The 24,634-nt window shown below is 46.1% G+C and overlaps 1 protein-coding gene across 3 annotated transcripts in view; it reads right to left on the reverse strand.

Annotated features, from left to right (window-relative positions):
* Positions 1 to 24,634, reverse strand: part of STAB1 (stabilin 1) — a 62,513-nt gene that overhangs the window by 13,435 nt on the left and 24,444 nt on the right. For all 3 annotated transcript variants that reach the window (XM_017819894.1, XM_017819893.1, XM_017819895.1), the window contains exons 14-46: positions 23,126 to 23,272; positions 22,047 to 22,109; positions 21,736 to 21,849; positions 21,294 to 21,347; positions 20,405 to 20,485; positions 19,959 to 20,117; positions 19,030 to 19,092; positions 17,649 to 17,750; positions 16,612 to 16,698; positions 16,153 to 16,264; positions 15,491 to 15,674; positions 15,135 to 15,228; positions 14,085 to 14,243; positions 13,178 to 13,273; positions 12,714 to 12,809; positions 12,074 to 12,121; positions 11,117 to 11,247; positions 10,590 to 10,701; positions 10,286 to 10,363; positions 9,817 to 9,918; positions 9,225 to 9,332; positions 8,649 to 8,780; positions 8,334 to 8,462; positions 7,553 to 7,609; positions 6,710 to 6,805; positions 5,445 to 5,640; positions 4,843 to 4,938; positions 3,918 to 3,963; positions 3,425 to 3,504; positions 2,400 to 2,525; positions 1,834 to 1,907; positions 1,408 to 1,482; positions 719 to 838 (exon numbers count right to left, since the gene is read on the reverse strand). In XM_017819894.1, the coding sequence (XP_017675383.1) occupies positions 719 to 838; positions 1,408 to 1,482; positions 1,834 to 1,907; positions 2,400 to 2,525; positions 3,425 to 3,504; positions 3,918 to 3,963; positions 4,843 to 4,938; positions 5,445 to 5,640; positions 6,710 to 6,805; positions 7,553 to 7,609; positions 8,334 to 8,462; positions 8,649 to 8,780; positions 9,225 to 9,332; positions 9,817 to 9,918; positions 10,286 to 10,363; positions 10,590 to 10,701; positions 11,117 to 11,247; positions 12,074 to 12,121; positions 12,714 to 12,809; positions 13,178 to 13,273; positions 14,085 to 14,243; positions 15,135 to 15,228; positions 15,491 to 15,674; positions 16,153 to 16,264; positions 16,612 to 16,698; positions 17,649 to 17,750; positions 19,030 to 19,092; positions 19,959 to 20,117; positions 20,405 to 20,485; positions 21,294 to 21,347; positions 21,736 to 21,849; positions 22,047 to 22,109; positions 23,126 to 23,272 (3,417 nt within the window). The remainder of the gene's footprint in view (positions 1 to 718; positions 839 to 1,407; positions 1,483 to 1,833; positions 1,908 to 2,399; positions 2,526 to 3,424; positions 3,505 to 3,917; positions 3,964 to 4,842; positions 4,939 to 5,444; positions 5,641 to 6,709; positions 6,806 to 7,552; positions 7,610 to 8,333; positions 8,463 to 8,648; positions 8,781 to 9,224; positions 9,333 to 9,816; positions 9,919 to 10,285; positions 10,364 to 10,589; positions 10,702 to 11,116; positions 11,248 to 12,073; positions 12,122 to 12,713; positions 12,810 to 13,177; positions 13,274 to 14,084; positions 14,244 to 15,134; positions 15,229 to 15,490; positions 15,675 to 16,152; positions 16,265 to 16,611; positions 16,699 to 17,648; positions 17,751 to 19,029; positions 19,093 to 19,958; positions 20,118 to 20,404; positions 20,486 to 21,293; positions 21,348 to 21,735; positions 21,850 to 22,046; positions 22,110 to 23,125; positions 23,273 to 24,634) is intronic.

Genomic DNA, 24,634 nt, shown 5'->3' on the forward strand with positions numbered 1-24,634 from the left:
TGTCTCATAGGTAACTGTCTCTTGCTCATGGGACACCTTGAGTGCTTCACAAAACCTCTGCTTTAACCTCACTGTGCTGCCACTACCAGTGCTGGGGTGCTGCCCAGAGGGCAGACACACCTTGGCAAGGCAAACTCCCTCTCCTTACCACACTAACTTTCAGTAAGAGTAGAAGCACACAACAGTCCATCTCCTTTCTTCTGGCTCTGCTGTGGGGATGACAGATTTTATTTGCCACTAGCTGGAAAGGTCACCTGCTTTCCCAAGTACAGCCATTGTATTGGCAACAGAATTGGACACAGACTGCTGCCCTCCAGACTGGATCCCACATCCTGGCATGGCCACAGGGGACACTTGCCCTCATCCCACTGAGCAGAAGTAAATTGCCTTGGGAAAAAAACAAATCACTCCCATTTACCTAAAACATGAAGAAAACAGCCCCTGGAGGTATGGCCAATGTTGCTGACAGAGCAGCAGGATGTTCCCAGCATTGCTCCCTTTGGAACAAAGTCATTTTACTGTGATTCTCTCCCACAGCTGGCACACCAAACACACCTATGATTTATGGAGTTTGTCTCAAAGCACCTGTTTCCGCTCCTACACCACATTGCTATGACACTGAGATCAGCTCACCTGCACCTTCCACTTGGGATGGGAGGGAGTGGTTTGCTGCAGGGCAGGGGACACAGACACAGGAGGTGCTGCACATGCCTCTCACCTGATGCACTTTGCCACGGCAGGTGAAGCCATCTCCAACGCTGTGCCAGGAGCAGGAGCAGTTCCGAGTGCCTGGCCCCGTGTACTTGCAGAGCCCAAAGGGGCTGCAGCCTCCATTGTTCTGCCAGGGAAAGCAAAAGGCCTCCATGGGGGGGCATCTCCAACAATCTGAACGGCCTGTGGGAGCTCCCACGTGGGATCTGCAAACCATTCTTCCTCCCCCCTCTTTAGTGCCTTAGAATAAACCTCACCCAAATCCCCGAGGGTTTTCCAGCACCAAACCCTACCATGAAACAAGACTTTCTCACCTCAGTTTGGAACCCAGGGTGATGACAAACCCCATGATTCAGAGGGACATTGAGAAATGGCAGTGATGCTGTGAGCACAGGTTACTCTGAAGCTTTTGGGCACAGCCCACACAAAACAGGCAGAGAGGAAAAAGCCCACCTGCCTCCAGCCCTGTGTCACTGTTTCCACACTGAGGGAGTGCCAGGTGACCAACACACTCAAAGGTCATTGTGAGAGGCAATGGAAACCAGATACACAAGGAAGTCCTTCCAGTATGTGGAAAGGCAAGACAGGCAGCTCCAAACAACCAGGCTAATGCTGCTCTTGCTGTTAACTACTGGGAGAAAGGAACACTTCAAGGCTGTGGCCTTCGCCTCTGGTAGCAGCAAAATGCAGACATACCTGTTCACACAGGTTGATGGGGTTGCACTGGCTCACACCATCCCCACTGTAACCAGGAAGACAGTTGCAGGCAACCTGGAGGGAGAACAGATCCTCAATCTGAAACTTAGACACAGTAAACAAAGCACACAAGGGCTGCACTGGATGAAAGGCATGTGGTGTAACACCCATTGCTGCATTCATGAATAACCACACTTGTGTCCACAACAAATACAACCCGAGACTGCCTCCAGCCTCTGGCCAGCAAAGCCATCTGCTTTCATGGAAACAGCCATCTTTTCATGCTCTTCCCAGGCAACTTCTCTGTGTGGAAGGTAGCAGGCACAAAGCAGGGTACTGCAAGGGGCAGGGCTGTCTCTAAGAGAATTACAGAGCTGTGACAATCTCCATAATAATGTTATCCTGACATCCATCCTACATACTCACCTTCTTTGGGCCTGTTTTGATGCACTCAGCGTTGGTGTGGCAGCCCCCATTGCTTTCAAGACAGAGATCAACTTCTGCAGCAAAACAATAAATTATATTAATAATAAATTATAGAAATTACTGCACAAGGCAGTTGGGAATTAGTGGTCCAAAGAGGTATTGGGAAAGCAACAGGGAGAACCTTTCCACTTTGGGAAACACCTTCCTGGGAAACTGTCTTGTGGTGGCAAAGGAATAGGAAGCAACTGCAGGTTCTACTCCTGCCACATGTGGGGTCTCTGAACTGTGGTAAATGTGCCCACAGATAATTCCATGCCTATCTGGGTGTACACTGAAGGATATGAGAGGGCTGGACTCTCCTCCAGCTCCACCTTCATCTCAGAGCACCCTTGTGTGAGTTTGCCCTCACCTTCTGTCTCTGAGCCTCTCCATGACATGGATCAGAGCGAGAAACCTGTCAGGGCTCTTCTGGTTTGACACCAAAACACTAAGGCTTTCAGGCTGGAATCCCCCTAAGCAGGAATGATGCCTCTCTGCTATCCCCAGAGCAGGCACTGAGCACTCACCCAGGCAGAGTGTCCCGTCCCCAGCGTAGCCATCCTTACAGACACAGGTCCTCTCTCCTGGGGACACTTTGGTGCACACAGCGTGCATGGAGCAGCCACCGTGGTCCATAGTGCAGGGATCTATTTCTGGGACCACAAACAAGAGAAGCAGAATCAGCTCAGAGCACCTGGGAACGATCAACTGTGCCAGAATGATCATCCACCTTAACAAAAATCGCGTCTTGTTAAAATCCCTTTGGTTCTTGATGAAAATATTGGTCCTTTAAGGGCCTGGAGCCTCATCCAGACCTGAGAGTGGCCAGTTCAAGTAAGTAAGATGAGCTTAAATAACCTCCAAACTGGACTAATAAGTCTTTTCCTCACAGCATTTGCTCACTGAGGACTAATGGTTAGATGAGAAAAAAATATTTTCCTGAACAATGTAAATGTGTGGGGTTTTTTTTCTTTTTTTCCCCTTCTCACTCACATTTCAACAAGGACAATACTGAAAAGATACTGAAATGTCTACCAGTGTTCTGACTGTTACAATTTTATCACTTGTTTTTTCCTGGTCTGTTTGCTTTTGACATAGACCAGGTTTGTAATGTAGCTCTGGAGTGGTACCCCAAATTTCTACCTCATTTTGGCACAACTGCTGCACTGCTTCTATCTGGTTTTAGCATGGTCAGCAAATAGAAGAATCACAAAGTTCTAGGGAGTTGAAACATCCATATTCCAGGGATTCATGGCCAAAACTGTTATATCTTTGCCACCATTGCTGTAATATCAGAACAAATACAACCCATTCACGTGCATCTCTCTCCACAGGCAATAGAAACTGCCCTCCTACACTTGCCTGCCTTTATATCCCTCTCTTGCAGGCTTTAGCAACATCAAGAGCATCCTGTGTAAAGCTCTGGACTGGAAAACTTCTCTACCAAAGCACAGCAGAGCTCATGATGGATGACTGAGAGGAAAAGGATTTGAGTGATCTTTGTTCTGGCAACATCACAGAATTTATTTCACCGTGTCTTCGGTGGATGTACCTGTGCAATGGGTCCCATTCCCTGTGTATCCAGCAGAGCAGAAGCACATAGGTAGGGAATCTGTGGAACTATTGAGGCAGCTGAAACAAGAAAGGGTTAAACAATCAGTGACGGCACCTCCTGATTTGCTCAGCCAGTGGGACAACAAGTACAAGTCTGGCATGTGCAGAGCCCACAATGACCACAGGAGGAACATGCTGTGGATTTCTTTACAGCACCAAACACTCAAGTCATGCTGGCCAGGACTTGGCATCAAGGCCATCCACACATGCAGAAGGGACTTGGAATGAATTTATGCTCAGACAGACAAAATCCTTGGGGAAAATGGATGTGGCTCAGCACCAAAGAGAGTTCCCAGAATGGAACTTTTAGTTCCATTTTAAATGAGTAGGCACCTTCTCCCACACCTCTGCAAAGGCCTAAACACAGAATCAACTCTGAGTAAAACACTCACAAACACACATGGATGACTCAGCCCCTTGTCTGCACTTACTTGGCCATTTGATGACAGGTGTTATTGCATAGGTCAGTCTTGATTCCTGCAAGAGAAGACACAAACATGACTTGGCATTTTCAGTTTAGCACTTGTTGGGGCCATTTCTGCCAGCTAGAGAAATGGGCCCTGCAAAAGGCCTCCACACTGCTAGGAATGAAACAAGGACTGAAGCCTCATTAATCCAGACATACAGAGCCATTTGGCTTTGGCCCTTTTAAAGCAAAAGATGAACTGTTTTCATGCTTTACATTTACACTAGATAGGACATCTCCACTCAATTTCTATTTCTAAATACCCCAAAGTGTTTGACTTCACTATAAAATACGTCTTTGCATGCAAACCTTTAAAATGCCAAAGTATTTAGAAGTTCAGGTTTCTCTCCACCCAAATGCTAAACAAAATCCCAATGTGTTATTTTGACACACAGTGACAGATTTATTGATAATGGCAGGATACAGCCTGAGCTCACCTAAATGAATAGATCTGCGAGCAGAAAAAGCAGCTCTGCAGACACACTGTGGCCCTTTTAAAATTCAAGTGGAGTCCTGCCACCCTTTTAGGCAAGTAACAGGAGTCATGGTCAACCCAATCTGGCTGAAAGCTTCCATCTCTCTCTCTCACAGGGCTGTTATTGTGGTGCCCCAGTCTCAGTGGAGAAGGAAGCAGGGGATGGGCTTTTCTCAATATGAGTTTCATCCAAAGATCTCAAGGGTTCATGTGCTGTTGGGGAAGCTAAACTACAAATGCAGCTTCTGTCTGGGAATGAGCGAGCACAGTCTGAAAAGCTTTCAGGAGGATGAAAATGAGACTGTGGTCACCTTGCTCAGCTAACACAGAATTCCTCTGGCAACTAAAGAGGATCACACAGATTTTTGTGCTAAAAAGACAGTGTTACACCACAGGCCCCTTCACACTCACGTACTCTCTTGGCAGGTGGGGCCCTTCCACCCTGGGAAGCAGTCACAGCTCCCGTCCCCTTGCAGTCCATCGTTACATATCCCGTTGTCACAGGCACATTCTGCAGGGGGAATACAAACACTCATCACTGTCAAACCAACCAGCTCTCACAAGCAGAGAGACCTGCTGCCATTTTGCTGGCTGCTTTGTTCCTAATCCAACTCACCAAAGTGCCATAAAGAAAATGTCACAGGAGTATCAGCTCCTGTTCCCTCACTGCCAGGCCAAAAAGCCCAGGAATAGACCACTTGCCTCTACTTTCTGTAGAAAAACATCTTGGTTTTGGGTGGCAACAGGATGAGCAGCACAGCACAGCACATGCTTTGGCTTGAGGATGAAAAATGGGGCCACTCCTCTGGCTGACCACAAGTGCTCACTCGCTCACTCACTCACTCACTCACTCACTCACATTATCCCACTCTTGTGGCCTACCAGCCATTTGTCTGTCTCAGAACCTTTGGGATATTTCTCCCTTCCCACCACCCCTCCCAAGAGCTGAGATGTGGCCACTTTTCTCCCTTTGCAAGCAGGACATTCGAGACAAGCTGCAGTAGCCATTGGTGTCACCTGATTTGCAGTCAGCTCCATATCGTCCCACTTCACACATTTCACAGGCAGTGCCGTGGAAACCCTCCAGGCACCGGCACTCTCCGCTGCCCTCCATGCCATCCTGGCATTCCCCGTTCCCAGAGCACCACTGGCCTGGCTTCCCTGGGCACATCTCGCACATGTGTCCGTAGTAGCCGGGGCAGCAGACGGACCTCTGGAAAACCAACAAGAACAAGCTGGGATGAGCCACCCTGTGCAGCACAGACGAGGTACAGCTGCTCTGGGGAAGCTGCTCTATTGCTTTAACTATGCAATAGCCATAGTTCTGACAACACATGAAAGAGCCAGGTGTGTGCACAGGTAGGATGGAGTGAACACCCTAAATCAGGGTGTTCTGTGGCCCAGAGCTTCATGTAAAGGTCTGCATGGCCCTTGAGCAACACTGGCCCTTTGGTGAGTAACTCAGATGTTTAGTTCTGTGCCCCTCCAGCCTATTTCCTGCCTGTGTCTCTCTGTTGGGCAGAGAGAGGCTGATTTGATTCCAAAGCCTAAATTAACTGCTCTCTCTTCTTTCTGCATCTACCCATGGAGGGAAGAAACCATGATGGGATCAAGTATAGATGAAAAGAAACATCATCTAATGAAGGGATGCAGAAGTGCCCAGTGAGGTATAAGTGCTGACTGAAGCTCTCTCTGTATGTCCAATTCCCTCTCTTCCTTCTCTTCAATCTCCCATTCCCACTAAACTTTCCCAAGAGATGCTGCAATACCTATAAGACCTCAAATTCATGCAAGTTTTTCTTTTGCCATTTCCTTTTCAAGTGTTTTATCCCAGACACACACTTTCACAAAACTGGTAGGGGCCGTCATTTAACATAAGGTGCAAGACCTTCTGCTCCTCCCTTTGATTCAGCTCCAATTAGTCATCAGTTATTCGGGAAGGCACATGCATAAGGAAAATACCATCATTCATGCCTCACTTCCTCAGGAAACCAGACTACAAACATTCAACTCCTTCTCTTCCTCTGCAGGACAAAACCCAGGGCAACAATACCAAAGCAGCAGATCACAATCCATCACTGTGCAGACATTCCTGCAGGTCTGTTTTTGCTCCAGTGCCCTCCATCTCCAGGATGGAGAGCGGATCCCAGACAGGCCCAGCCTCAGCTATGCCATGGCACGGACACAGCCAGAACTTCAGCACAGCCTGTACTTCCACAGCTGTACTGCTGATACCCATCTCACTTTTGTCAAAATGAATCAGAGGCAAATGTTTTTCTCACCAGAGAAACTTTTGCACAGGTGAAATGGCAGCCAAGTATCCCTGCATCCCCGGAGCGCAGCTCACAGCGAGCGAGATTCTTGCTCCCTGGCAGTTCCTGAGGATATAATTAATACAGACACAAAGATATTGCAATATTTAGGCAAACAATGTAGTTTTTAGTTCATATCTTGTTTTGTGTCCTACAGGAACAGCCCTAAACATTTGGCCTATCCAGAACGGAGACCAGTGAGGCATCTCTGGGTGTGAGGTCACCACACAGAGTCAATTCTGTCACCTGCCAAATCCTTGCTGCACATGTCAGTCTGAATAATGAGAAGAAAGAATTGGAAAATTCTGGGCATAGAATAAAGCAATGAAGCCTAAGAAGCCAGATGTAGCTGTTATGCAATTCACAGTCAGCATGGAGATGAGATGCTTAGTTATTTTCCTCTCTGGAAATGTTTGTCACTCACAAACAAGCTACAGGCACAACCAGCCCATCTGTGTGAACAAACCAATGGTCCAGGCAGGGAAATTGCTGCTGGCACCTCTAAACTGGCTTTCCTTGATGTGGAAAAAGATGAAAAAAAAAAAGACATCTTTTCTTCTCTGCTAAGTGGGGAAACTAAAGGGCTCCTAAAATTCTTTGTCCTAAAAAAGCTTTGTACAGAGCCTCGTGATTCATGCCCATGTTTTTCCTCTGTAACCTTCCCTTGATTTCTGCTTTCTCTTACAAACCTTGGTAAGAGGACTCAAGGGCACATTTTTTCAGGTATCAAGATATCATCCATAGAGCAATAAAAGGACATCAAAGCACTATCTACAAATAGTCTGTGAACTGTCACATGAATCAAAGACTCACCACAAGAACTGATCCAGGAGGACACTTGATCCCCTTCTCACACTTGCCGCACCTTGACTAGGGCACAGAGAACAGGACAAGTCACATGTGTGCCCTCTACCCACATCACACCAAGACACTAACCCTGAATTACAGCACAAATGGTGCTGTACTGGCTGTTGGCTGGGACAAAGATGTACTTAACTCCATGGCTCAAAAAACCAAAAGAAGAGATCAAGTGCTACGCCTTTCCTGAATCTCTGATCTGGGTAGGGCTTTCTCAAGACCTGGAGTTCCTTCATGCAAGGCTGCAAATACTTCTTTTCTGATCTGTAGCAGGCAGACCTACCTCAGTCTGACCCTGAAATCTTCAGAGCCGCAAGGTTCATGCAAGCTGGACTTTGGCCATGACTCCTTGGCAGCCCAGACAGCATTTTCTAGGGCACTTGTGGCCATGGCATGCAAGAATTGGACTGGATTCTCCTTCCACAGCTGAGTATCTGGGAGTCCCTGCATCAGCCTGCACCAAGGCTGGAACACTGAGAGAGCCCCAGCAAGGGAACTGAATGTGATCTGCACAAGAGCTGCAGATCTGTTGCATTAGAAGTACAGAATCTGAGTCTAGGATGTGCCAAGTCTCCAGGATGTCCCATTTCACATGAGGTTCATCTGGGGTCAGACCACAAGCTACTGTCTCATCCACGAGGAGAGACAAGGCAGGTTGTCTGTTATCCATCAGTTTGGTTCAGCAGGTGGAGAAACCTTGAGAAATGGTTATCAGCTCCTTGGTCACCACCATTACCTTTTGTATGGTGGTGGTGTTGGCAGTGCAACGATTCTTCTGTATCTGGAGCACCTGCGACACCCCGACCAGCATTCCATTCTTGGTCTCGAGGAATTTTCCATCCAAAGGAATATTATTGACAAACTTCTGCAAAGCAGAAGAAAACAGCAAGAAGAAAACTCCTTTTGCATGGATTGCCTGGCAGCTGTCAGACAGTCACAGCAGTGAACTTGCAAGGGTGTGGAAAACAGAAATGGGTGTATCCAGTCCCAGCCTTAGGAAGTGATAGGTCAAGCCAAATCCTCAAGTGGCAGAACAGTCTGCCTCCCTTACCTGGGTGCTGTTCTGGTAAAACATTAGCCAGTAGGAGAGCCCCAACATGCTGTTCTTATGAACTCCACTTCTCAGGTCTGTGGGCAAGAGCTTTTCTCCCAGTACAATGTGGTACTGCACTGTTGCATTGTCCTAAATCCAGAAAAATACAATTATTAGGACTATTTTGACTTCTTCGCTGCAATTCAGAGGTATGGCATAAGAAATGTTCCTAAGCATCTGTAACAGCTAATTAAGCCCACAGAACCTAATAACTCTCTATCACAGGTGACTGGTCACACAATAATTCTCTTACTTGATGAAGCCCTAAATGTTTTCAGACCTTCCAGAAGTCTGCAAATTGTCATAGATGTGCCATAGCCAGCCAGGAAAGGGAATATATTGTGTCACCTATCCACATACTAATCTAATCAGCATTTGAGCCTTGATATTCTTTTCAGATCCCATTGCAACACCCCAGGACATGCTCTCATTTCTGTGCCACATTTCTCCCAGCTTTTAGCATCAGATATGTGTCTCCTCTCCACGGTAAAACAGTGTGTACATATTCAGACTGCAAGCAGGCAGTGAGCTTACCAACTGGGTCACATTGGCAGCGTGGCAGTACTCCTCAATGGAATTATTTCCAGGAACAAAAATGGTGTATTTTTCAGAGGACTCGATCTTCCCGGTGAGCCGGTATTGCTAAAAAATGTCCAAACAGTAACATTAGTTATTATTCTTATACTCACTAAAAACCAAACCACACATGAAACCAATTACAAAGGCAAGAGGAAATGCTTGAAAGTGGAATATAGAACTTCTGCTCAGTCACACACATCTGATTGCTTGCTCCTCACTCTGGCTGACAAGCGTACCTCCTCAGCTATGAACAAGCTTTCCCTTCCCTCCAGGCTTCTCTGCCCTGTCAGGCATGAGAGCACCTGCAGTAGGCAGGTCATCTTCCACTGTAATACATGCCAGTGATCTAGAGATCTAACTGTAATTACATACCTCTTTGGCTGCTCAAAAGAGCTTTCCTAGAAGATTCCTCATGAATGGTGGGAAACAGGTGATCTCCCTTTCCTCACCAGGCAGTCCAAATTTTGGTCCACCAGTAGAGGGTAAGGTGGGACTTTGCTCCAAAACAGTTCTGACAGTGACAGCAGTGCTCACCTCAGCTGCTTACCTCTAGCAACTCCTTGAATGTGCTGAATGAGGCCACTGAGTTGAGCTGTTCCTGCAGCCCAGGAGGACTCGGTGGGACATCTCCTGAAGGCGGCAACAAAACCTGGGGAAAAAGCAGGTTCATAAGCAGGGCTGGGCAAGGGACCCTGTGGGGAGTCACATCAGACTCCTGCCCTGCTTGCAAGAAAGGCAATTAGAAAAGGCCTCATTTTACACAATTCTGCAATAGCCTGGACACTTCTTCTGTCAGCCAAGAGAAGGGAACTCCCCTCCTGCTTGTCCTGGAGACAAATGTTTTAAACATTAAACAGTGCTGCACAGGAAACATCTGTCAGGACTTGTGATAACTTGATATATTTTTGCCTTTATATCCTTTCCTAACTGTCCAGACATGTATTCCTCCTTGGCCCCACCACAGAGGCTGCAACACAAACCTGCTGCTACAGCTGCAGTGTTTCCCAGTGTCGTACCTTACTGAGGACATGGATAATACCGTTGCTGGCAGGGATGTCACTGACAACTATACTTGCATTCTGGATGGTTAATACCTGCAAAAGTACCAGAGGGAGAAGCAAAAAGGTTAGAAATTACCAAGTAAGTGCAAACCAGATATATTTTCTTTCAAGGTTGCACATGGTTAGTGTGGATACAGTTTTTGAAAGACGTTTGTGTTTGAGGGCATCGCTGCCCCACCCAGGCTCCCCACGGGATGCAGTAGCTCTTAAACAGTCAAATTTGAGATGGGTGCACGAGCCTTATGTAAGAAACCCTTACACTGCTCGTGGTGTTTATCTGCCATCTGGTCTGTGGGTTGAGAGTGGGTAATTCTGGCCCGTCGTACTTTTTGAGCTTTTCAGCAGTGAAGACACCTTCGAGAAAGTGGGCCCTGGAGGGAACAAAGGCAGGTAAAGAAAAGATTAAGGAACTGTTGGTGACAACAGGGAGATAAGACTGTACCACCCAACATTCACATCTCTCACATAAAGTAATTAAGCATGTGGAGAGAACAGAGGAGGGAATTACTTGTTCTGATGCCATCTGTGTCAAAAATCTCTCTCTGAAAATATACAGAAATCTCTGTCTGAAAATATACGAAATACATGAAAAAACCCCATTTCCAATGGTTTGTGGTCTGTTATGTTTTAAATGCCTACTAAGTGCTTTGCCTGCTAGATATTTAAATTTCCTTCTATATTTATCTCAAGATAACTCCTTATTGGTCATGTGCAAGCAGAAATCCAGTTCATGGCTCTGTTACTGTTGTTTGGCAGAGTAAACGAAAAGCAGGAGGCTCCTCATACCTGACTAAAAATGGCAGCATGTAGGGGGTCAACCAGAAATCTTTCTCAGTGTCACTCAAGTTCTTGATAGCTGCTTCTGATGGCACCAGGACAGTGACATTGGTTCCTGCTGGGATGCTGAAGAGAGATTTCTGTTGTCCAAAGCACAAAAATGAACAAATAAGACACGCCACTGCTACATCTATAGTGCAAAACACAACCAACAGCCATCCCACTCTCACAGTCGTATGAAAGGGATGTGTAGGAAGGTAGCATGTGCTCAGCAGCACAGCAGGCTCTCCTGGCTCTCCCAGGCATGATTGCCAAAGGAAAACCTGCTGCTTTAAGCCTTACTTTTGTGCTGCAGTTACCTTTCAAACCCATTCAGTCATAGCCATAAACCCCTTCTGAACCCTCAACATCACTCTTAGGGGAGGGACCAAGATTATTGCTGGCAAAAGCAGTGTATGGTGCAGGACAGGTGAGCTAAAGCTCAGTTAAAGGCCATCCATCATAGTGCATTTCCAGAGACTTGCTGCAGTCTGTGGAGTGTCTCTGCCATTCCCACACCAGAGACAGGGAAGCAGTAACAAGAAAAGGTGCAAACATACAGTCTAACTTCTCAAAGGATGTTCTTCTGAAAAATAGCATTACCATGCTACCCTTTCTTCTTTCCTTCTGAGCTGTTTTTTGATGGTCAGGAGTTACAGATGGTACAACCATGAAAATTCAGTGTAACACAGCCCCAGCTCCCTCCCGTGCTAGAAACAAGGCCCCCAAAACACACTTATGACCCTCACTGTACCACAAACTCCACAGCTTTCCTACATGCCTGCTCTATAACAATTTCTCCTTCACTGCTTTTTTGTTTTTCTCTACTGAAAAAGATAAATGGAGTTGCTGGTCCTCTAAGAGCAGTGTTCACAGACTTCACCTCTACAGACCTTACCTGTGTGGGCATCCCTTGGTTGCTCTTACCTTAACCCAGCTGTAGAAACCTGCAAAGTGGGAATTCCTGGCCAGCTCCTTCCAAAGAGAAACAACAGAAGAGTTACCCCTGCTGAGCACAGGGTGCAAGGCTGGGGGAAAGGAACCCTTTGCAATACCAAATCTGGCAATAATGATTTAGACATTCCTCTCACTTCACAACCAGCACAGGCACTGCGTATTGTGAGGAGAGATGGGCACTCCTAAACGCAAATTTCAGCCATTAAATCTATATTCCCAAATAAACTCTTTTCAATTCATCTGCAATTGCTCATGTTTACCAGGAACAAGGATTAAATCCACAGTGGCCTTTGATATTTCTAATGACAGAAAATGGGCCTGGCAAGCTCTGACTTGAAAAACCTTCTTAACAATAAAGAAAAGATGACTTATTGCACAGGACAGGTGCACCCTGCACAGTGGTGAAGCAGCTTAGAAATTATTGCCAATTTTTTCACTGGCAAAAATTGGCCTTGGCATCAGTTCTGTCCCTGTGGCCTTGGAATACACTTGTGCTGTCAGGCTGGTGCCGGGAGAAGGAGTCAACTCAGGTAACAGCAAAAAGTAAAGTGAGAGCAGAGCCAGTTCTCTCCAGCCTCAAAAGGATCTTAGACATTTGCTTGTCACTTACTTTTAGAATGTCCCCATAGCACGTCATGCCATCCCCCATGTAGCCTTCAGAGCAAACACAGGATCTCTCTCCTCCACCAAGGGGCACACATGTAGCCTGGGAATACAGTGAAAGGGGAAATTAGAGAGCAAACACAGGTGATGCAGTGTTACTCTGATCTCAGAACTGAATTCTGGCCTTCCACAGCCTGGGCTAGAGCAGCACACACAGGCACCTTCCTCCTGTTGTCTGTATGGTGGCACTGAATGTGCACCTCATGCTGCTAAGCCTACGTGATATCTTTGGTTGTGTGAACTCACAAAAATCAGAGGATCCACCTTCACAGCATCTTGGTGGCATGACAGTAAGGTGACATAACATAAAACCTTGCAATTCTCTCAATGCCATGGCTGCAAATCCTCCGTCAGGGAGCAGATGAACTCCCACTGCTGTGCCAGCCCTGAGACAGCTCTTTGGCTACTCACCAAGTCGTGGCAGCCGCCGTTGTCCATGAGGCAGGGGTTGATTGCATCACAGCTGTGGCCATCCCCAGCATAACCCCTCTTGCAGACACACTTGCTCTGCAAGAAAGAGACAATATCAGTGTCCTCATTTGCTACCCAAAATGGGTCTAGGGCAGTAAAACTTAATTTATTTTCCCAAGTTTTCCTCCGGGTCCCTCAAGACCCAGAAATATGGAGATATTTCCTTAGCAGAGCATCATCCTCTCTCACAGCACACACACTGCCTGGTTACTCAAGTGCATTGATCCCTTGCACTGTTTGCCATGGAGGTCTCTTGAAGACAATGGTTTCCACCTTTATTTCTGATTTTTCAGGCAATGACACAGACTTTGTGAATGGCAGAAAGAGGAAAGGAGTTAATTTCAAAGCCTGCTGCTTTCACGTCTCACCTCACTAAAATCTGCTAAAGACTTGGTACCTATTTTCAGCACATTGTCCAACACTCCCCTTGTTCAGTGGGAGGAAGCACCTTAAGAAGCAGCACCCTGGGAAGCCACCTCTCCTGTGTGCCTTCCTCCTGGACCAGCTCCCTCCATGGACTATCTGAACAGCTGCACATGTTCATCAGTGCTGTGGTCTGGGAACAGGGGGTGCAGCAACTGATGCCTTGGACCAAGCTGGATTATGAAGCTTGGTCTCTTCCCTTTGCTGCATGAAACTCTCAGAGTTGAGCAGGATCGCCAAACACACCCGTGTATCTCACATGCCAGTGCACTGTGAGGCTGCAGCTGCCCCTGGAGCTTCTGGCAGCAGACAAACAGGCTCTGCTGCTGGCCAGCCCAGTTTTCACCTCTGGCAACCCCAGGCCATCTCAGAGCAACTGAGGAAATGTTAAGTCCACAATCAGGCTGCCCAGCTTTGCCCATACCTGCCCAGGGCCGATGTAGACGCAGTCAGCGTTGAGGTGGCAGTTCCCTCTGCTCTCCAGCATGCAGTTGTCTATGGCCACACACACCTTCCCATCCCCGGTCCAGCCCACGTTGCACTGGCAGGTGGCAGTGCCAGGGCCTGTACTGGTGCACAGGGCCTTCAGGAGAAAGGAGAGAGAAAGAGTTACACTCAGTAGAAAGGAGAGAGAGCAGTGAAAATACAGCAACAAATCTCCTTCATCACACTGTGGAGAATTTCTGAATGACCAGCTCTGGTTCCAGCTCTAGGGATGGAAGCATCTTCTCCACAAAAGTCATAGAAAACTTCATAGTAAAGTGATTCTGGAAACATTTTGTGTTTTAAGAGAGGGAGACACTTGTGCATAGGTTCAGAACTCCCAGGGCATTCATTATCATCCTGTAAAGCTCTTCCATTATAGAAAAAGTATTTCCTAAAGAGGAGGACCACAATCTCCTGCCTGACATGTGGGATTAAATTAATGATGGAGAGCAGATCTCTCTCAGGAAAGACCTACTTTGTACCCAGTGGTACATCCTATTTCCTTCTACATGGCCAAATATCTTCCTCCTGCTGAGGAGTCTAATTTGTGATGAGGTTTGACCATTTGGCAGTAATTGTCATCATAAAGCATCATGTTTTTTACTATGGATAATAATGTAGTGTTGATGGCTACTGGAAATGTGAGTAGGAGCTCACAGTTAAGCTACAGCCTGAACACCACAGCAGAGAAGTTAATACACGTTAGAAGAGTTTGAGGGGAATATCAATGCAAACCAAAAATTATTTGTACAGCTAATTTCTATAGCTGCCAAAATATCTGGTGCAAACCATCCAAACTCTCCTTGGAGCATCACATTTTGGTACCAATTCAAATGACTGACATCTTTGCAATGACCATGTTCAGGCACCTGATCTTACAGACAGGGAAATTTAGCACACAAAGTCTGTAACAGTCCCAGGAGTCCTGGATCCCTGCTCTGATTGACAGGAGCTGCTTCTCCACGTTTCACAGTCTGACCCCACTTACATTCTGTGAACAACCTCCCCGTTCTGGCTGACTGCACAGGTCGATGGGCTGGCAGGAAAACCCATCACCTTCGTATCCATCCATGCAGATGCACCTTAAAAGTATAAGCACAAAAGGGACAGAGGTGGAGCAGTCCCTCTGAAAGCCAGCAGAGAGCACAAAGGCAGAATGAGCCTCTCAAGCAAGGAAGAGCCTGACTTGGTTTCTAGCAGGTTGGCTGAGTCACTCAAACAATCCTGTGAGTCAGGCACACAGACACACAGCCACGGGCTGGCAGCCCCACAGCTGTGAGTGCCTGCACAGTGACAGTGTGCAGTGACAATGTGCCCCTCAGTGCACCTGCCACACAGACTGACCTTGCTGTGTCGTTGAGGCTGCAGACAGCGTTCTGGTGGCAGTACTGGGACAGCCCGCTCGGGCCACAGTTCTTGGATGTCCTGTCGCAGAATTTCCCGGTATATCCCTCCTTACAGGACCAGGACTGACACACACCACCACTGCCAGGCCTGTTGTCACAGACACCATGGACACAACCACAGTCTGTCAAGCACATGGAGTAAGATCAGTAAGTACAAAAAGTCCAACATCCACCACAGTGTAGACTCTCAACTTTCCTTCACAACCTCAGTTATCATCCCATTTGTCTTTGACAGAGGGACATCTGCTGAGAGACATCCATTATAGCTCAAAACCTGGCCAGGGAACAGATCCTGGATCCATGTTATTTATAGGCTGTAAGGACAGGCTCAAATTTAGGCTATCAAGCTCAAGTTCATTGTCAACTATCTTTTGTTTCCTAGCAGGAGAGATCTAAATTTGGTTGATGTTTCCAAAACTCCCATCACCACTGTCATATCAAACGTGTTTTCTCCACTGCTGTTTGAAGGGACAGCCATGATGGCACTTCTGTCACTTCTTTCATGACATTGGTCTTGCCAGAAGGGAATCCAGGATACATGAACCTGCACTATATCCTTGTCCTACATTCTCCTCTGGTTTCTCAATCAGAGTCACCAACCTTCGTCACAGTTCTCGCCGTGCTTGTTTGGGTTTGCACAGATGTGACAGGCTGTTCCTTTGAAACCCTCAAAACAGTGACAGTTGCCGTTCCCCTGAATGCCATCGCTGCACTGGAAGGAAAACAAAGATGAAACCAAAATGATTGAAACTCAGGGAACAAAGGGAAAGCCAAGACACTGATATCCATCAAAGGCACTTTGATACTTGCAGTAACAAATAGGACTTTGAAGAGTGGTGGTAGCAATGCAAAATCCCACAACAGCCATGACCTGATTCACATTAGAGGTCAAGAAAGAAAACCCACTGAGTATGTGCCATTTTCTTTGGATCTTCTGCTTCTACCACTGCAGGCTCAGCCCTAGACCACAAACTCTGAATTGTACCTACCTACAGCTACACCCTCAAACCACACTGATGGAACTGCTCATTGCAATGCAGCAGGATCCTTCACACTTACATTTCCCCGGCCATAGCATGGACTGGAAAATCCCCCTGGGCATGGCATGCAGTCTGGACCAAAGAATCCTTTGCAGCATCCAGGTTTCTGAAACAAAAGCAAAATTGGTAAGGTATGGCATGAGTTGACAAGAACTGCCTGGAGCCATCCTGTGCTCATACTTCTGAAATCCTCGTCTCTGCCATGGACTGAAATGGACTGTCACCTTTGGCATCTGTGTGTCTAGGACCTCCTGCACTTATTTTTCAATAAAATCCTGCTTTCTGCTCACAGACTGTTCTCAGAACAAACCACTATTTTCTGCTCTCTCTCTCTGACTTAAACAAATTGGGTCCATGTTTTCTATGAGCTTTTAATTCTTTAACAGTGCTGGCCCACTCGCTCCCTCTTTATTCTTGCCCAGGACTGCATTCCTTTGGAGGATGCAGCAGTCCTGGATTGCTGGCCTTGTCACGACTCATAAATGGAAGAACAACCACAAGACAAACAGTCAGCAGTATTTCATGAAACACCCCCAAATCATTCCATGCAGCTGGCACTTTGAGAGCTCAGGAGCTGCAGGCAAACATGAGGTCCATAAATTCGCAAGGAGTGACTTTACTGAACCATCTGACAATGGTTCATAAACAGGATGCAGTCACTTCACAGCTTACAGCACTTTCCCTGTGCTCAGCTTCCTTTGGGAGAAATGCTAAAGCTGGGACACCCCAGTTAACTCTGCACCATTTGCCCCATGGCTTCCTACAGCTTGGCTGTTCACAACTGGGGGGACTTTATTTTATTTATTTACTGCACTCAGGTTTAACTGAGCTGCTTTCTCATATGTGCAGCAGGTTGGTACCCTGTGTTCTCTCTGACAAAGAAAAAGCAGGTAGTTACATCATGTGATGGTCCTGGGGACAGCTTTGGCATGGGACAGCTTTCCTTTAGATCCCACCCAACCCTCTCAGCTCAAAGAGTCAGAGCTCTGCTTGATGAATGAGGAGGAGCAGAGCTGAGCCCCTGTCAGAGGGAATGTGGTTTTCCATCACACTCACCGTGATGGTTTGATTGCAGTACCTGGCGCATCCCTTCTTCAGGACATTCAGGCCTTCTGGATCATGGATGTAGACACATTCTTTTGGGGAGAGCGTTGGTTCCTGTACAAACAAAACAAGTCATCGGCACTGTCACCTCCCCCTTTGCTCTTTTTGCTGCAGAGAGCAGCTACACCTTATCTGTGAGCTGAGGAAGTTCACGAGGAGCCAAGGTGAACAAGATACAGTTATGGCAGCACCAGCAAGAGTGAAGGCACAGGGTGGCCTCCTCTTGCTCCCAGCAGTCCCCAAGTCTGAGCCAAGGTGCTGCCCTTTAGTTACAATAATAGTATCTATGATAAGGGACAGAGCAAGAGTAAGGGGAGAGGGTAGGGAGAGTGGGGAAGGAAGGGAGGAGAGGATACTAGGGGGACAAAAGGGCAGGGGGAGGAAACAAAGTTTAAGAAAGAGAGGAGGAAAGAGATACAAGAGGGGAGAAGGCAGCAGGGAGGGAGAATGGGGCAGAGGGGGAGTAAGAGAGAAAATGAGAGTGTGAGAGGGAGGAAAAATAAGTGAGGGTGAGACTAAGAGGGAGGGAAGTGAGACAGAGACAATAAGAGAGGGGGGGAAAGGGCTGCAAATAATTTTGGAATAACAGTGACCTGTCATGGAATTAGACATGGGCAGAACTGGGCCCCAGATGATTCCCCAGGCTTCACCTGCCTCAGTCAGGGAGGAAAATGAGCAAGTAGTGATTTTGCAGAGCTCTACTGCAGGCATTCATGCTGAGACTGCATTAACAAGTTGTCCTGAAAGTCAGATCTCTCAGAGGACACCCAACAGTTAACAGTGGTGAACACCTCTCTGGCTTTCACAAAAAAAAAGAGGAAAGCTAGTTCTGCTCAGCTCTGCACCAACAGGGAGCACAGGCCAAGTACAAATTGTTTCTCACCCTCTGCTATGCAGAAAGCTTGTTGTGACCCTCTGTCTGTGATATAGGCAGTGGTGGTACTGGATGGTACCAGTGGGATCAGGCTTGGTTCTGGGACTCTGGAGGAGTTGGCAGATTCTGCACGTGAGCAGGAAAGCTCTGCCTGAGGCAGAGAAAAAGTGCTAAAAGCTGCAAGTCTACAATTTCACTGAGCCCAGAGTTTCTCACCATGCTGTGCATTGATTCAGCAAACAGGCTTCAGAATAAGAAAGACAACAGAGCAGTGAGTAGGTGACAGACTGCGCTCACTGAGCATGGTTATGTGGGGAGTATGTCCCCTCTAACAAGCCTCTCTGCTAGTTGCCTTTCCTGCTCTCTATTTGGAAGTGGCTTGGGTTAGAAACTATCTATCATTGTGTCTGTATGTCATCATATAAAGAAGAAATTACCAAAATAATCACAAATATTTACCATTTCTGTGCTGCCAGGTGGGCAAACACTGGTGTTGAGGGCCTCACAATCCACACAAGAGCCCTGTTAAGAAAAGAAGAGGCAAAACATTAATCTTCTCAAAGAAACCCAGTCTACATACTAAGAATGTTACAGAGCTACCCCTCACTGTATACATCCAAAACATCACAATGTGTATCTGAAACATTCCTAGGAGGGAGTTTCCACACTCTGAAATGGGTTAAGTTTATTACTTTAATAAAATTACTCCTTTATCTCGAGGGGATGCTTGCACATGTCTGCAAGATGGGGCCTGTCTCCACCCTGGGAGTCTGTCAGCCACTGGACACTAGGCTGGAAAACACTTTGGGCATCCATACACTGAATCAGGAAATTATATGAAACCTCTGGCCCCTAGGGATTAACCGTCCCTCTCCAAACCCCTTGCCTATTCAGAGCCTCGTCTTCTTTCTTCAGTAACCTACCCATGACCAAACTGGAGAGCAAGCACCTCAATGGAGGTATATGAAACTATTCATGTAATAGTATCACACAGCATTTGTAGCTCCTGCTACTGAATGTCTGCTTCCTGTCCAGGCTACAGGACACCAGTGCTGACAGAGGTGGGAACAAAGCATTGTCAGCTGAGTTAGCAACTCCAGCGTGAAGAAAGCCTTATGAAAAGGCAAATGTACTCAGGAATTGGAGGTAGGATGGGTGCATGGAAAGAACAACAACCTACAAGGAACATTTGCTGATTACCAGGAAAGCAGTGCCAAGTGTGAGCAGAAGGACCACTGATGGTGCTGATAGTGCCAAAGTTCACATCAGGGTAACCCTCAGAGGGAATACATTTCCCAAATGGAATGTACACAGCCTGCTTTTGTCCCTCCAGGTCAGTGTGGGGTCCACAGCAAGTACCAGTGTGAGAATGGGACAACCTGACTTACCGTCACAATTTTATGTTGCTCTTCATTGCATCTGTGAGGCAGAATGGGAATTATTGAGGGGGGGATGAAGATGCCATCCAAGGTATGAATGATACCATTTGATGCCACAATGTCTCGCATGTTTAAGGGGATCCCTGATTCATCCATCAGAATTCTTCCCTGGTGCAGAAACACAATTTTAGCCCGTTAGGCAGCATCAACTACATAAAGGCAATGAGGGAAACAGATGGTTCACAACATCAAGGGCAACCACACAAATGGTTAAGCCTCTTAGTGGAGTCACAGATTGGATGATAAGAAGCAAACTAATTCAATGACCTCCTTTAAGTCGAGTTTTTTAAGCAGAGGAGGAAGCAGAGATGGGCTGAAATCACTTGTTCAGAACACATCCTGACTTTCTCCTAGCACAGGAGGGTTTGCCCAGAAGGGTTTTGATTCACACTTACATCTGCACTGATGTTGATGGTAAGTATCTGGTTAGCCATAGTAACAATTTGTGGCATCGTCATCAGTTTATCTACTGTCACCTGAAATAAAAGCACAAGGGGATGGTACCAGGAAAAAGCAGGGTCTTTTCAGTGCACCTTACATAATCCTTCCATGGTTCCTGCCACTTGAAAAACTTCTCAGGGGGACTTAACATTTACATTTCATGAAATACCTTAAAAACAAACAATGGGTCAGAGGGACTTCCAGGACCTTGTGTGACTTGTTTGCAATACCAGAAACACAGCAGTGCTGGTGGCAGCTGCCTTGGTTTTCATTCTTTGTGTAAGAGTCCAGAACAGCTGAAGTAAAGTCTCACTAACAGTGTCTCTTACTAACACAGCTGCAAGTGGGGTCAGACTAATCAGGGGATTTTCCTGGACATATCAAATAAACAATGAAAGTGCAGCCAGAAACATAATAGAGAACATATTTTGACTGAATAAATAAGCCTAAAGGCAGAAAAAAAGAGTAAACTGCAGCTTCTGTACTGAGAAACTTAATGATTTGAGAAAAGAGAAGTTCTGAGAACCAAGACAACTATTTCTGTGTCCTGCAGCAAAATCTTTACAATGTTTTCATTGTAAAGGCCACCCAACCAAGGAGCACCACCACTCCAGAAAACTTGAGAGTTTCTTGATGGAGAGCACAGCTGTCCCTTTTGGCAACCACTTCCATGGTAAACATTTTGCCTCATCAGATCCTGAATCACATCTCTGCTCCTCCAGGGGAAGTCCAAGAAGCAGCAGCTGAAGTCACCAATGGTGTGACCTCTGTGCCAAACAAGACAGTTGATAATATGTTGGTCTAAAGGGGTCCAATTTTGTGGAGTGGGAGCTGCTGCCTTACCGCTGCTGAAGTGTAGATGTGATGTCTCACGAGTTCCTGAAGCTTATTTATGCCCTAAGGAAAGAAGACAACATCAGGATTGGTTACCCCTTCAACACTCAGAAGTAAGAGGAAGCAAATAAATTTTCTTTTAACCAGTGACTGACATTGCCAATGTCTATAGCAGTGAATTCACTTGGTGAGTAAATTCTTTCATTTTCCCCTACCAAAGCCAGGGTGAGGAAAAGCCAAGCACCAGATTTAAAAACCCTGGCTAACACTGCAGGTTCCATCACTATCCACTTCTCTCCCAAAGCTGTACAGAAACTGTGAAGTTTTTGGTTTAGCTAACTCCAGGAAGAAGAATTTTCAGCGATGACCAGATGCACTGCACAAGTCATTCCAGCACAGCCCAGTGCAACACAGTCAGCTCAGGATGTCTTACAGCACTGTGAGCTCTCACCTCTGTGAAAAGATAAATGAGCCTTCCATCTCTCAGCTTATCCACACCATCATTGCTGGGCACAAATACAGTAAAAGGGCCTGGTCCATCCAGGATTGCAGGCAGGTCACAATTCTGCAAAAACAGTGAGAGATTTCATCATGGATCAAGCAAGGGTTAGTGAGGGGGGTCCATCAGGAAGGGAGAGGAAACACTCAGCAACACACAAGAGGCAGAGCTATTGAAAACTACTGAGATGTGTTTAAATGTTATTCAAAATTCCCCTCGAGGCAGCAGCAATGCCACACCTCCCCAGACACAAACTCACTCACCTCCAGTATAGTTTCAAACCTACTGAAGATCTCCATCGAAGCAAGGATCTCACCAATGGTTTTCTGCAAGAAGACACAGAGAGGAAAAACATGGCAGGGGCTGAGTGAGGTCTGAGCACACACTGGAATGCCCAGTTTGTGGTTTGCAGGTAAAGAGCTACAGGAGACCATCATCCTCAAAGAGATGGGCACAATCAAATCCACGTGAATACCCAGAACAATTGGTACACCATTCTCAGGGCACTTCAACTGAAGAGCCACCACCACTCAACACTCCATCTGTTTTTTGAACACAGAAAGTAAAACCACAACATTACACAGTCTGTTTTTACAGATTAACTACAATGGTGTAAAGTAAGTGCAAACTATTATCAAAACTCTACCAATTCCAAGAGATTTTGTCATTCTCTGTAAGTTTTTTGCAAGGAGGTAGGGGGCAAGAGATCCTGCTTTCTGCATATAGAAACAATATAAAAATGCTCAGGCTTAACAATGCAGTAGCTATGACAAAACCATTTCCCAGCTAACAGGGAAAAGTATTTAGCAGAACTTGACCCTGAAACTCCCACCCAGTGTCTTAAACTCAAGATATGACCTCAGAATGCAGAAGTCTAATCATTATTTGTCCTCATTTTAAATATTTTTGAGGCAAAGACAACTTCTGGATTATAATTTCAAAATGCAGTACAGACCAATTAAAGAAAATCTTAATTTGATTTTTATGTGAAAAATGTTTTTCAGTGTTTATCCTGTAAGATACATATTATTTAAGATACAATTTAAAAAGAGTTTATTTGCTATGAAGGGAATGATCTCACTCATGGAAGTAGAATTCTCTACTTATCCAAGCACTGTAAAAGCATAATTGCAAGATCTTTATCTGGCTTATGCAGTGCTATTAGCTACTTTTAATGGTATTTTACTAGTGCCTAACAGGTCTTATCAGGAGCTGAAATAAAAAAAAAAAAGCCTTTTCCCTTTAAAAAAAATCCTCACTGATTTGGAAGGTTAATGGTGAAAATTGCTCTTTTTTTAAGTGTTTATTCTGCTGTCTCATAAAAGAGAAGACATATGAATACCTGTGGGTTGCTGAGGTTGTCAGTGCTGGTTTTCTTCCTCAGAGTGTTAACCACATGCATGATGCCATTGGCTGCTGGCAGGTTTGAGTGCAGAACATTGTACAGCTCCCCCGGCAGGTCTTGATATCGAAATGACTTGATGTATGTCTGGATAAATATGAAGGTTATTTTCTTGTGGTGTATCTGTGTTATCATGACTGCTCTATCAACCACTGCTCTCTGCCTGTAGGTCAGCAAGGTGAAGGCACAACCAGAGTTACTCTTGAAAAAGTAAATTTAAGGGATGGCCTGGGTGTAAAACAGACATCCCATTCTCCTTGAGTTTTGGTAATGTTTAGATCTTGAGGGTACTTTTAAGTCTTAGTAACAAAAAAAAAAAAAAAAATCTCATCTGGGACAATCAGCTCTAGAATTAAGCTTGAGTGTGAACAATGCTTGGTCCCAGCTCTGGATCACAAAAGGGTGCTGTGACCATCAAGAGCTGCCAAGTACAAGAAGGTAGTACAAGAAAGGCACGGTGCCCCCTGGGCAGCAAGGTACAGAATTTGGAGGCAATCCTGGAACTACAGCTTTGATTACAACTGTTATTCAATCATGATGCCGACAAGGAGTCTTCATAACAGAGCCAAAGCATCAGGCTCGCTGAGGTACAAGGCAGAGATCTGGTCCTTCCCCTTTGTACACAGCCATGCACTGAATCTGGGTGTATGAAGGGGTTCAAGGGTAACCTATGAACTAAACATCCAAGTGTTGGTGCTGCAGCCACTATCACAGTTCAGGAAAGCACAGCTTCCCTGTGCTTTTCATTTCAGCATGTGCAGTTCTTTGAATTGCTCCTCCCTGCCCTAAACTTCAGTTCACATCACTGAGGATTCTGGCTGAAACACGGGAAGGGGAGGGCAGACTTCCCAGATCAAAAGAATCCTGAGTAAACCAACAGGAAAGAATTTTAAAAGGAGCATTGACAAGCTCAGCCTGGATTCCCTGACTCCAAATAGTGCTTTGTCCTTTTAACACATGCAGGGCACATGTACTATGACCTAGACCTTAAGGCCAAGGCTGGATCCTCAGAGAGGAAATAGGGCTCTCTCCCTTGGCCATCTGTGAGCATGCATGCAGGAAAGGTGCAGGATGGAGAGAGATCTGTGGAGATTGGAAAACATGAGTCAACTGGAAAAGGGAAAAAAAGAGCCTTTCATATCAAGACAGGATGATGAAAAATTTTTTGATAGAAAGACTAAGAAAAATAAAATAGAAAGAGAGGAAAAGAGAAACTAAAAGAGAGAAAATATTCAGCACGTTGCTGTGTCCAAGCACACAAACCCCAAGGAAGCATTCACTCTGAAAAGAGACTTTGCTGCCTCTTACATGTCAGTCACATGGATATTGTAGCTGCTAATGGCTGGTGCAGGGAAAAGGTCTCTTTTCCAGAATACACACACAGACCGTGGAAAGACCATTCACAAGTCAAACTCTGGCTAATTTGTTGTCTGTGAGAATAGGAATGTG

This window comes from Lepidothrix coronata, unplaced genomic scaffold (assembly GCF_001604755.1).
Source record: "Lepidothrix coronata isolate B3197 unplaced genomic scaffold, Lepidothrix_coronata-1.0 Scaffold78, whole genome shotgun sequence".
Lineage (NCBI taxonomy): Eukaryota > Metazoa > Chordata > Aves > Passeriformes > Pipridae > Lepidothrix > Lepidothrix coronata.